This window comes from Miscanthus floridulus, unplaced genomic scaffold (genome assembly GCF_019320115.1).
Source record: "Miscanthus floridulus cultivar M001 unplaced genomic scaffold, ASM1932011v1 fs_435_2_3, whole genome shotgun sequence".
Taxonomy (NCBI): Eukaryota; Viridiplantae; Streptophyta; class Magnoliopsida; order Poales; family Poaceae; genus Miscanthus; species Miscanthus floridulus.
The window spans coordinates 2213-15237 of record NW_027096760.1 but is presented as its reverse complement, the minus strand read 5'-3'; the positions used below and the strand labels follow the sequence as shown (position 1 = coordinate 15237).

General features: G+C 40.8%; 1 protein-coding gene and 1 pseudogene across 1 annotated transcript; both read left to right on the top strand.

Moving 5' to 3' along the window:
- Positions 1-408: 408 nt before the first annotated feature.
- Positions 409-10256, top strand: LOC136531781 (ABC transporter G family member 50-like; annotated as a pseudogene).
- A 1723-nt stretch (positions 10257-11979) lies between these two features.
- LOC136531779 (auxin-responsive protein SAUR71-like) lies at positions 11980-12598 on the top strand. The gene has a single exon (XM_066524422.1). The coding sequence runs from the start codon at positions 12109-12111 to the stop codon at positions 12442-12444; it is 336 nt and encodes a 111-aa protein (XP_066380519.1). The 5' UTR covers positions 11980-12108; the 3' UTR covers positions 12445-12598.
- Positions 12599-13025: the final 427 nt, after the last annotated feature.

Genomic DNA, 13025 nt, shown 5'->3' with positions numbered 1-13025 from the left:
ATAACATACAAGCACATGCAATTTGCTTATTTCTTTTCTTCCCTTTAAGAACAAAATTCTTTTTGATAGCACATACAAATATGCATACACACATGAGAAAAAATATACAAAATCTCATCAAACATCTATAAAGCACTGTATACATTATTCATCGTGAAGATCATAAAACAAATATAAATTACATAATGAAAGGATTCACTTAATGCTTATATATGCATACAACCAATATAGTCCATGGTAGAAATATATGCATCTGACATGTTTGTATTTCATCATTGATAGAGTATTCAACACACATTTTCATAATGCACTGCTTCAATATTTACTCACAAAACAAAGGTTAGAAGGATAAATTATTCCACCTGTAGTCAATCTGAATGCCAAGATGGAAACCTTCAACAGGTCACAGGGGGTATTTCTTACAATGGTTATGGACTTGATGAATTTGTACCTGAGAAAACTGCTGCTTATATTAGCCAATATGATCTGCAAATACTCAGATGACAGTAAGGGAAACTTTAGACTTCTCTGCACGGTGCCAATGTGTGGGAAGTAGAGATGGTAATCCCCTTTTCACAAATTTTCATATGTCGTAATCACAAAAAAGTTAGTTCATTCCTATGTAATAACAATATTGTGTTTTTATTTGTCCAAAGAAATACTTGAGGAAGTGAACAAAAGGGAGAAGATGGCCGGGATAATACCTGGCCATGATATAGATCTACAAATGAAGGTAAAATTTTAATCCCATTTTATAAACGGACCGACATTAGTTTATTTGTTTTACCAATAATGCATAGTCATGTCTTGAAAGAATGAAACACTGCAATGTGGATCAAAAGAATAGTTTCTCGAGCCCTAATTGATACTTCAGCTGTGTAAATTAAATATCTGTGCGAAATAAAAGGTAAAGTGGCTTATGTAGGCAACATCAATTGGACCTTCAGAGAAAAGGCTACATACAGACAATATTTTGAAGGTATACACATTACCTAAAAGAAACCAATCCTCGACAAAGGAAATTATAGGCTTACCACAAAGCTATTTTTTGGTAGATCATGGGGCTAGACATATGTGCAGACACCATGGTTGGGGATGCAATGAGAAGAGGCATATCTGGGGGTCAGAAGAGAAGACTAACAACAGGTATATTAGAGCAATATGGTTGGCATTTTACGGGAAAAAAAAGAAATGAAAATATGGTTAGCAAACATATATTATAATGATCACTAAATATTCTTTCACCTACATGCAACAGCGGAGATGATTATTGGACCAGCAAGAGCATTTTTCATGGATGAAATATCCAATGGTTTGGATAGCTCTACTACTTTCCGAATAATAAAGTGCTTTCAACAATTGGCCAACATCAATGAATGCACCATGCTTATTTCACTTCTTCAACCAACACCTGAGATATTTGATCTATTTGATGACCTGATACTAATGGCAGAAGGAAAGATTATCTACCATGGCCCTCGAAACGAAGCTCACATTTTTTTTGAGGAATCAGGTTTCAGATGTCCAGAGAGAAAAGGGATGGCTGACTTTCTACAAGAGGTAATTAGCTGTATACCGCTAAAACAGTTGCAAAAGGAAAACCAAAATATACTTCGCAAGTTCAATGATCTACTTTTTCTGACTTGGAATCATTAGGTATTGCACCAAAAGGACCAAAGGAAGTACTGGTCCGGTACAGATGAATCTTACATATATGTTTCTCCTCATCAGTTGTCAACCATGTTTAAGAAATATCAGAAGATGAACAAATTAGAAAATCCTTCTGTAGCTCAGAAAATCAAGCTGGGAAAGGAATCTTTATCTTTCGATAACTATTCACTATCAACACTCGAACTATTCAAAGCTTGTGGAGCAAGGGAAACACTTTTGATTAAAAGGAATATGTTTTTTTATGCCTTCAAAACTGTGCAGGTTGTATAGCCATTGAACTTAATTCATACAAAATATGATAGTCACTACTTTTTGTACTAATACATTCATATTGAATCTAATATTTACTCCTTTATTCAGCTTTCCATTGTTGCAGTCATTACAATGTCTGTATTCTACCGGACTCATATGACAACAGATTTGACTCAAGCAAATTACTACATGGGAGCGTTGTTTTATTCCATTTTAATCATTATGCTAAATGGCATACCAGAGATAAGCATGCAAATTGCAAGACTACCAAGTTTCTACAAACAAAGAAGATATCATTTCTATCCTTCATGGGCATATGCAATGCCCGCTTCAATCCTGAAGGTTCCTTTCTCCCTATCAGACTCGATCACTTGTATGGATATGCATCACTTATTATGGTATTGGTTACACATGGACAGCTTCCAGGTAAATGTTGTATTAAAAAACTCTCAAATTTACATTGCTGAGAACCAATTTATATGAGTCTATGACTAATAAGGGGAATCTTTCTTTCAAATCACTACCAGGTTATTCTACCAATTTCTGATACTTTGTCTTCTCCATCAATCAGTAACATCATTATACCGATTTATTGCTTCTCATGCTCAAACACATATTTTGTCTTTTCTCTACCATTTCATGTCCGTAGTGCTCTTACAATTGTTTGGAGGCTTCATTCTTGCCAAACGTAAGACAACTATCATAATATAAGGCACATTTAGAACATATACACCCATTAAAATTTGTTATATGCTACCGTTATGTTCCAGCCTCTATGCCAGGATGGTTAAGCTGGGGATTTTGGGTATCTCCATTGTCCTATGCACAAATCAGCATAGCCATCAATGAATTTGCACCAAGATGGCAAAAGGTGAAATTTTGTGACCAATAGTTGACTTCTATCACACATTCAACTTTCTCACCAGCACATTTAATTTTTTTCAGGAAACTATGCAAAACAAGGCGGTAGGGAACCAAATCTTGACTAACCATGGCCTCGACTATAGCTGGGATTTTTACTGGATATCTGTTGGAGTCCTACTTGGATACACCATTTTCTTTTACATAGCTTTTGGACTAGCATTAGCTTACAGAAAACGTAAGTTCACTAATAAAAATGCATAGCATGCCATAAATTATTGTTTACTTTAGAAACAAACCATACTGCTATCGTTTCAGCTATACAATTTCAAGCATATCATGGCAACATGCCAAGAAAGTGCTCCACTAATGGACAGGAAGAAGAGACCAATATCAAAAAAGAATCTGATGATCATGCAAATGTGCCCCAAAAAGGTAATCCCATCAACCAACCTCCTGCCTGTCCTCACTCTGCGATGATATAGTAGAGTATACCCTACTAAAATGATTACATTGATATTTTTGAGGTACCATAAAACAACATATAAAATCTACATAAGCTTCCCAATATAATAGATATATGAAGGTAGTATAGTTGTCTTTCAAAAGCAGAATCCATGCAAATATGCAATCTCCTACATCTTTATCTTCTTGCAGCAAATATGGCTATGCCAACTATGCGACTTGCACTTACGTTCTGCAATCTGAACTACTGTGTTGATACACCACCGGTAATTTGAAAATCCCCATTTCGAATTTTTCTTAATGCTTTCATAGTGCTTGCCTGCTTTTCTTTGAAGTGTGGCTACCTAAGAATTGTACCCATGTTGCAGGAAATGCTAAAACAAGGTTGCACAACAAGAAGACTCCTACTACTTAATAATGTAACTGGTGCATTTCGTCCTGGTGTTCTTTCTGCATTGATGGGTGTCAGCGGAGCTGGAAAGACAACTCTACTAGTACTAGATGTATTGGCAGGAAGGAAAACCGGAGGATATATTGAAGGAGACATAAGAATAGATGGATATCCCAAGGTGCAAGAAACATTTGTCAGAATCTTGGGTTATTGTGAGCAAGTTGACATACATTCTCCACAGCTTACAGTTGAAGAGTCTGTAACTTATTCAGCTTGGCTCCGTCTGCCTTCGAAGGTTAACGAAAAAACTAGATCTGTAAGATCTCTGGATCCTCACGTCACATATTAATCTTTTTTAAATAAATAATGAAATTTGGTATGCATATCACTGAATGGATAATAATAAAAAGTTTGCATATACATAAGCAACTGACCATTATCTTCATTTTTCTTGTTCACACACAGGAATTTGTGGATGAAGTCCTAAAAACTGTTGAGTTAGATGAAATAAAAGATACTTTAGTTGGGAGGCCAGGAATGGATGGATTGTCCTTGGAGCAGCGAAAAAGGCTAACAGTTGCAGTTGAACTTGTTTCAAACCCTTCTGTCATACTAATGGATGAACCAACTACAGGACTAGATGCTAGATCAGCAGCAATTGTTATACGTGCAGTAAAAAATATTTCTGAAACAGGAAGGACAGTAGTATGTACAATTCATCAGCCTAGCACTGAAATTTTTTAGGCTTTTGATGAGGTATTTAAGTTTCTGCAATATATTGCAAAATTCTAATAATTTACATCAACCCAGTACAAAGAAATTAGTTATTTGTGAAAAAGAAATCAAGAGTCTTTAAAGACAAGTGTCTATTTTTTCAAACAAATGTTTCCAAATACGGTAAGCGCGGTATGAAGGTCCCCTAATGTTATCTTATATTACGAATATCAAATAGGGAGAAGTCCATTTTCGGCCATCCAACCACTGCCCGAGTTTGTTTTGGCAATGAACTCAAAAACATAAATCTTGTACCACCCAATTAACAATACTAGTCAAATTTGGCCATCTAGCAAGGTGTTTTTGTATTTTTTTTAATAATAAAAAACTGGTTTACGCTCTAATTTTTTTTCTAAATAATTCATTTTAAACTAAAACGTATGAAACAATATATACAAGTACAAAAAAAATGCTTTTCGGGATGGAGGGAGTATATATACATACCGCTAGATTGGAGTTATTTGGGATTTATTGTACTTGTTCCTAGTATATTTATTTCTCGTAATCGTATCGTTATTTATTTAAACCATCATTATGTGCTTATCTTGCTATACTGATTTTTTCATAAACTCAGCCTGCCATTGTGAAAGGTGTTCGGTACAGTATGTGATGGACGTGTCTAAAGTGCTGGAAAATAGGCAGTTGAGTCCTGGAATAGTTTTTTGTTTATATATATAAGGTCCTGGAATAGTTAATTGGCTGCATAAGCTCATAGGCATCTGGTTATCTGCCTAACCAACTCGCAAAAGCACTGAAAACGCTTAACAGGCAGTGCTTTTTATGTAGCCTGAGCAGACAGGCAGCGCTCAAGCTGAAGTGGTCAACAAGCATCTTTTCCTATCAGCCAAAAAACTATTTATTTTCTGGTTATACTGACATGATTTATGTTTTCCTCCCCATGTAAAGAAAATGTAACTGGTATATATAAAATAGTTTTTCAACTTGTTAATCTCCTTGCTTTGTTTCATATGCATGTAAAGAAAAATGCTTAGAATAACTTATTTTAAATTTCTTCTTTCAAGTGACCAAAAAGGAAACAGATCCTTCTAGTACTACTGGAAAAGATTTTTTGGTAACATGACTGCTACAAGAAATTTGTCTTCATTGAATCAAGTATTATTTCGTGCAGCTTATATTAATGAAAAATGGTGGAAATATAATCTACAATGGACCCATAGGAGAGAAATCTTGCAAAGTGATTGAGTATTTTGAGGTCAGTATTCTTCAATCTTGATGGTGTAGTGTATCTATTTTTATGTTCTTTGTTTTATCCTTTTCTTTTGAATTCAAATCATATTAATTTTTTCTTGTGGGACTTCAATTCTTGATGATATCTGACTCTAAGAAATGATTTTTATAAGTGGTTATGAGGATATAGCAGCTAGTAATCAGACAATGCCAGTTTCCAGTGGATTTTCTTTTCACACAGTTGGTAGTCCTATATACTTAAGTAACATTGTGTTTGAAGATGTTTGTACCCGTGATGTAGCATGGTTCACTGCAACTCACGTGAACAACATATGTATATCCTGCTTTCAGCCTTGCATTTTGCATTTAAAAATTGATGAGTAAATGGTATATATCTGTCCAGCATTTATATGTAGTAAAAAAAATAGCACTGATATTTTCCATGGCAAATGTATATGTAGAATGTGGTACTGTCCTAGTGTTTTGAGGAAAACCGTAGGTTATGACTAGACGTCATATCTGCGTTTGTGTCCTCACTGCAACAATCCAGATATAGTACATCATAATATATGAGTAATTTGGTAAAATCGTATTATTACAGAAATACGCTTCCAAATTCAAGTTCAAGAGGCATTAAACTGGGTGGTGGGGTATGCACTGTGGATCCACCAACTGAGTAAGGCTCAGTTCCTGGTCCAACAAGGAACTAATAGGGTGCATTATTGCCTCTTTGTCTCGACAGAAAATTTCTGGAGTCCCAAAAATAGAGAGAAATAGCAACCCTGCTACTTGGATGATTGTAACACCCAAAATTTTTCATTCTTTCAAATAAGTAAATTTGATTTAATTATGTTATTAAGTGTGCATTCAATTATAGGAAATTAATAATTTTTGGGGAATTAAAAATCAATTATAAGATTTGAAACTTTTGAATGCATACATGCTGCTGCACTATTTACTCATGTGCTGATTGTTTTTGAATTAGAGTTCAAATGAAATCAAAAATTATTTGAAAATGCTTTTGGAAAAATTTGTTTGGAAAATAAAAAGTGAAAATGATCATCTCCCCCTTCCTTGTTTTCGGCCCACATGGCCTTTTTCCCGCGCGGCCCGTTCACCCTCCTCTCCCCTTCCCCGCTCAGCCCAGCCGCCGCTCTCGGCCCAGCAGCCGCGCCCAGCCCGGCACCGCAGCCCAGCCGCGCGCCTCGGTGTCGCCAGCCCAGCAGCCGCGCCTGCGCCCGCACCAGGCAACCGCCCGCGCCCAGCCGCTGACGCCTGGCCCCACCTGTCGGCGCCGCCCCCAACCTCCCGCTCGCCCCGCGCCGCAACCGTCGCCCACGAACGGCGTCGTGGGAGCGCCCCTCCTCGCGCCTCGGCCGCTTCAAATAGCAGCCCGACCCCTCCGCGCGCACCCGACTGCCCCCCGCTCTCATTTTCGCGCTTGCCAAGCACCGAGGAAGGCCGCAACCGCCGCTGCCGTGGTCGCCGGGATCCGCCATCGTCGAGCTCGGGACCTCCGCGCGGACAGCCTCCTCCGAGCCGCCTTCGTCTCCATTTCCCCCTTGGTGAGCTTCGCCGTCCTCCCCTCTATCTCCCCGTGCATCTCACTTCTCGTTTTTTTGGCTTCTTGAGCCTTGGCCGCGAGCTCCGCGAGCCATGGTCGCCGGCCATGGCGGCCACCGCGCTAGCCCCCGTTTCCGGCCGCCGAAACGGCATGGCCGCGACCCCCTTCTCCCCTCGAGCTCACGGGTGCCCTCGGACGTCCGTTTGGTGAACCCTAGCCCAAATCCGCACGCGACCGAGTCCTTCACGCCGCCGGCCAAGACGCCTGGCCGCCGGTGACCCTGTTCCGGTCAGCCCCCCCCCCCCCCCCCCCCCCTTTTCTCCCTCCTCGGTCTAATCTCAACCGTCCATCGCGAGATCAACGGCCACCAGTGAAAGATACCCCTTCGTGTGGCTGTTTTTCAAAAGAGTCCCTGGACTTTTCTAAGTCTTAACCCGCAGCCCAAAACGTATTTCCCCGAATGCGCAATCTCGATTAGAAAGCGTAAACTCCACGGCTTAAGTCAATAGTACGCTTTCAGTATTTACAGAAATGCCATTTGAACTGTTTCACTTATAAAATTGTCGTTTTAGCTCCGAATTAATCCATTCAAATCGCGTTAGCTTCGTAATTTCATAAGCTACATATTGGAGCTACTGTTAGTCAAGTTTGGAACTTTTTAATTTCATGATTAGATTTAATTAAATATATGGCTATAGAAAAACCCGTTTAAATCATAACTTTCGCATTTTAGCTCCGTTTTTCGTGAACTTCGCGTTGACGTGATCGTAGCGAGACGTAGATTAGTTTTACAAACATTTTATCTTGATTTCAATACTGTTGGTGTACTGTTCTAATGATAGGAATGTTTGCTTTGCATGAATGCTTTTGGAATGTTGTATGTTGCCGTGTTGGTCGCGTTCAGACGGTGAGGAAAATGTGGGAGACCAAGAACTCTTCGACGACCAGCAGGACCAGCACGAGTTTGTGAACCAAGGCAAGTATAACATGGGCCTGCCTTGATGTCCTATTTCACTTTAATCAAATACTCATTTGCATGTGTCTAATTTTGATACTCGTAAGGACATCCTAGTGATTGTTTATACTGTTCCTTGTCTCCTATGGGTCAAATGCATATGGGTAGATTGCTAGTGCTCTAACTGAACTTGACATACACGTTGATGAATGATACTATGGAACAAAGTGAGTAACATGATTTATAACAACTGTTCCATAGGGCGAAAGTGCAAATGATCTTTGTTCATATTGCTCCCGGCCCTCCATAAGGACTTATCTGTCGGTAAAAGCTGGGACTGACAGTGCAACCGGGAGAGTCATATGGCTCTGACTTTAGCCACACGAAGGGGTATCTTTCACTGGCGCAAATGGGGCTTGCCACGATTTGCCTTTGTTCCTATGAGTATAGCCACACGACTTGCCACTTTGGGTATAGGGCTGCCTCTGTTCCTATGAGTATAGCCACGATGGATATGTGCCATAGGAAAGGGGGGTTCCTACATCTGCCTGCCAAGGAAACCTAGCGGCCCTAACTTGTTAGGAAAACCTATGAAATGGTTTCATAGTGTACCCTGCCCGCTCACCTTGGTAGTGACATGGGAGTAATTAACCCGGGCATATAGGGATCACGACTCGCGGTGAATGTGCACCACCTCTGCAGAGGGTAACAAACTGTTATAACAGCCGTGCTCACGGTTACGAGCGGCCCGGAAAACTCACAGAATAACTGGTTAATTGCTGATGATCATTTAAAGTTGTTCAATGATGATATATGGTACACCTGACCCCGATATTTGTTCTTATGGGAATTAAATGGGAGCTTAAGCAAAACTTGATAATACTTGAGAATAAAAGCTTGACCTATTAAAAATGCTAACTGTAGTAAACCAGAGTCTAACCTTTTTGAGCTTCATAACCCCATGTTAGCTTGCTAAGTACGGAATGTACTTACACTTGTTTATTTTCTTTACTTGGATAAAAATCCCGGATGGGTAACAGATGACAACGGGTATGAGGATTTCCCGGAGGATTATTAGGCTTGTGGTCAACCAGTTGACATTCCCTGTGATGACGGCCACGAGAGTTTTATTATCTTTTTATTATTCCGCTGTGATGTAAAAGACTAAGTTTTATTATAACTCTGATGTATGAGACACCGTGACGATACTATATGTGATTTGTCAGCTTGTGTGTGTGATTGATTCCTGGGCACACACGAGTTTTGTGCATTCAATTTTATCCATAAAATTGGGTGTGACAATGATGGAGGTAACATCAACATCCATGGAGACTCAATCCAATATAGACTTCGCAAGTACCTACCAAGAATCGTCATTGCATAGGTACATATGGTCATTCTATTCAGCATTTGATGATCCAGAGGGAAAAACATATATGCCTTAAATAAGTGAGATTCATATACTGAAAAAAGTATATCAACAAAGTATTTCCATTGAACTTACAAAGTTATAAATAAGTTTATTTTGTTTTTGTAGGGAGAGGCAAGAGCTTGTTAAGCAACTAAGTACTCCACTACCAAATTCAGAAAACTTGTGTTTCTCCAGTTGTTTTCGGCAAAATGGATGGGGACAATTCAAAGCTTGCTTATGGAAACAGAACATAATTTACTGGAGAAGCCCTCAATACAATTTGAACCGTATGGTGATCACAATACTGATAACGTTGATCTTGGGAGTATTGTACTGGAGACATGCAAAGATGTTGTAAGTCAACTCACCACTTCTGTTTTTCAATTTCTACTGGTGACCTCCACAGTTCCCTCATGTACAACACTATACAGAAGTTGAGAATGATTTACTAGATCATAATAAATCAGTGTAGGTATGTCGCAAATTCAATAGGCTAATCGCTGTGTTTTTCTTGTTCCTTCCAAGAAACAATGAGCAGGATCTATTCAATGTTCTTGGTTCAATGTATATGGGGGTCATACAACTTGGTGTTTACAGTGATATGTCAATTATATCATTCAGTACAACAGAGCGCATTATAATGTACCGTGAGAAATTTGCAGGAATGTACTCTTCCTGGTCATACTCATTTGCACACGTATCCACCTCAGTCCATATTTGTTGATGTGGATTGTGAAGTGGAAATTCAATTTTTATCCCAATCTATTCCAACGCAAGTGGATTAAATGTAGCTACAAAAGCCCTTAATCCATATAGGCATAGACGCATGGCATCATGCAAGACTATACAAAACTTAGTTACATTAACACATTTTGATATAATAAATATAAAAGACAGCATAGAACCGAACATCCTAGCTAATTTGGCCCCGTTCGGTTTACCCATATTCGGCTTGTTCGGCTTCTTTTTTTAGCTGGAACAGTATTTTTCTCTCACAACAATTCAACCATAATAGTGTTTTTCAGCCAGTTTCAGCCAAAATTCTGCCAGCCGAACGGTGCCTAAGCTATCCATAGAGAGGCATAGATGACATCATGCACCGAGATCTTGATACCTCCGGCAGGATGGAATCGTTTTCTCCATAGTGGATCTGCTGAAGATGAGGGCGACAACTACGGCGTTAGCATCATCATCAGTATGACATGAAGACTTTTATTTCCGGACGACGACATCAAGACAGAGATGGTGTCGCCGTCATGGAATAATTTTCTCCGGTCTCTTCTCTGTTTTATCGTTTGTTAGATCTGGCTACGATGAAGGACTAGGGAAATTAAGTTTCAGATCGGTCTTCCTCGTTCTTTGGTGGCAGAAAGAAGAAGAAGGAAGACACCAGAAAGAAGAAGTTTCTCAACTCCACCAACATGAATGTTGGCCGTCGTTCGTTGGGCATATGTTCTCAGGGCTTTTGCCGAGTGTTTGCCTGTGCGGTCATCCATACTGCAAAGCGTTGTACAGGTTTGGTTTTAAGATTTGAAACTATTCACGGCGTGGGTATAATTTAGATAAAAATCAGTTTCTAGATATTTGTGTAATCCAGAGTGCTTGTAACGTGTTGATGTACCCAGCTATTATCTAATATAATTCTTCTTTCGTCGCAAAAAAAAAAAACCTCCTTAAAAATTTCTCTTGTTTCTCACTCTCTCCTTGGAGATGTTTCAGCACGTGTATATCAAGATGGGCGCCGCTGTTGTTCTTTGTTCTCTCTGGCTTCGTCATTTGTAATGGAATTGATCCACCATTGCTCCAATGAGATGTCCTGGTCAGATGATGGTACCATGCCCAATCGTACGTCCAAATGGTAGGGGGTCTAGAGAGGATCGAGACATGTGGAACCTTTGTATCCGAAACACTCCTTCAATTTTTAATAACACTTTGATTGATACACCTTTTCACACTCTTGCGTTCGTAACACTCCATCACAAGAAATAGAGCTTTGCTTTGTTATTATAACCTCCCCATCACGTTCTAGTAGGTGTTCATAACAATCCTTTAGTTTTAATAATCACTTCCCGTCACGTTCTAGTAGGTGCTCACATAACATTCCTTTAATCTTAATAGTAGGTGTTCCAAGATGCTTTGACGGAGCGACATAGCGATTGAACCGGCCGGGCCCACAAGTATACCCAAGTAGACCATTTCCGGTGACCCTTTCCACGTGTCCACGTCTCACCAGACACATATCACCGCACGATCCACGTTTGGTTGGAGTTGGACCGTCCCCTGAGTTCTTCCAAGACCTCCCCGCGTTTTGCGTACGAAACCATGGTCGATGGTCCTCCCTCGGTCCCTCCTCCGGTGATCCGGTCCCTTTGTAAAACCGATGCATATATATATAACCAACCCCCACGGCCGGCCAGTCGACCAGCAGCATCTGCACTTGTGCATCGGCAAGTGATCATATCACGCTGCGCGCCCTTCTTCTCGCAAGCAACTAACCTGCTGCAGCTTCAGCTTATTAGAGTACAGATCCTGTGTCGGCAAGCCTTAGCTCCGATCCTGTGTCTGCGACAATAGCGATGGCGGCAGTGTGGAAGAAACCGGTGAACGGGAGCCCCGGGTCCGCCGCAGCACCGTCGCGGCGGCAAGCCTTATTAGCAGCTTTGTTGCCCGGCGACGGCGATCACGGGAGGACCCCGAGAGGCTACGTCCCCATGGTGCTCGTCGGCGACGATGAGGAGGGCAGCGAGGAGAGGATCATGGTGCACGTCGAGATGCTCAAGGAGCCATGCATGGCGGCCGTTCTGGAGATGGCCGCGCAGCGGTTCGGCTATGCCCAGCCAGGCGTGCTGAGGATCCCATGTGGCGTCGACCGGTTCCAACTGATGGTCGGCGCGGCGTGCGAGGCTACATAGATATGTACTCTTATACGGGCAGACACATTCGTGCTGAATTTGTTCATTCTTTGATACGGATTTCATCTAGTAGTCGGTGTGCCAGATGAAGCTAGATACCTGACTTACATGGACTGTACAGACAAAGATGCATTTTTGTGCTGAATCTGTTCATTATTTGGTCTGAATTTCTACCAGGAGTTAGTGTACAAATGTGAAGAGTATGCATACAAGGTCAGATTCCATGGATTCAATTTTCATCGGAAACTTGCGTGTAAATGTTGCCACTACTCACAGATCTCAGAAGGGATATGCAAAAAAAGAAATCGTGAGGCGGGGTTATCCCATAGATAGATATGGCAGAAAAAACAAAAGGGTGTACCCAGTGCAGAGAGCTCCCGCTCTGTGCGGGGTCTGGGAAAGGGTGTTAGTTACAAGCCTTACCCTCGCCTGTACGATACGAGGAGACCGCGATTCAAACCCGGGACCTTCCGGTCACAGGCGATAAGACTCTACCGCTTGCACCAAGCCTGCCCTTTAGCAGGAAAAAGGGAGAACTTAAGAAAAATACAGGGAAAGGAGAAAGAATGCTACAAAAGGAG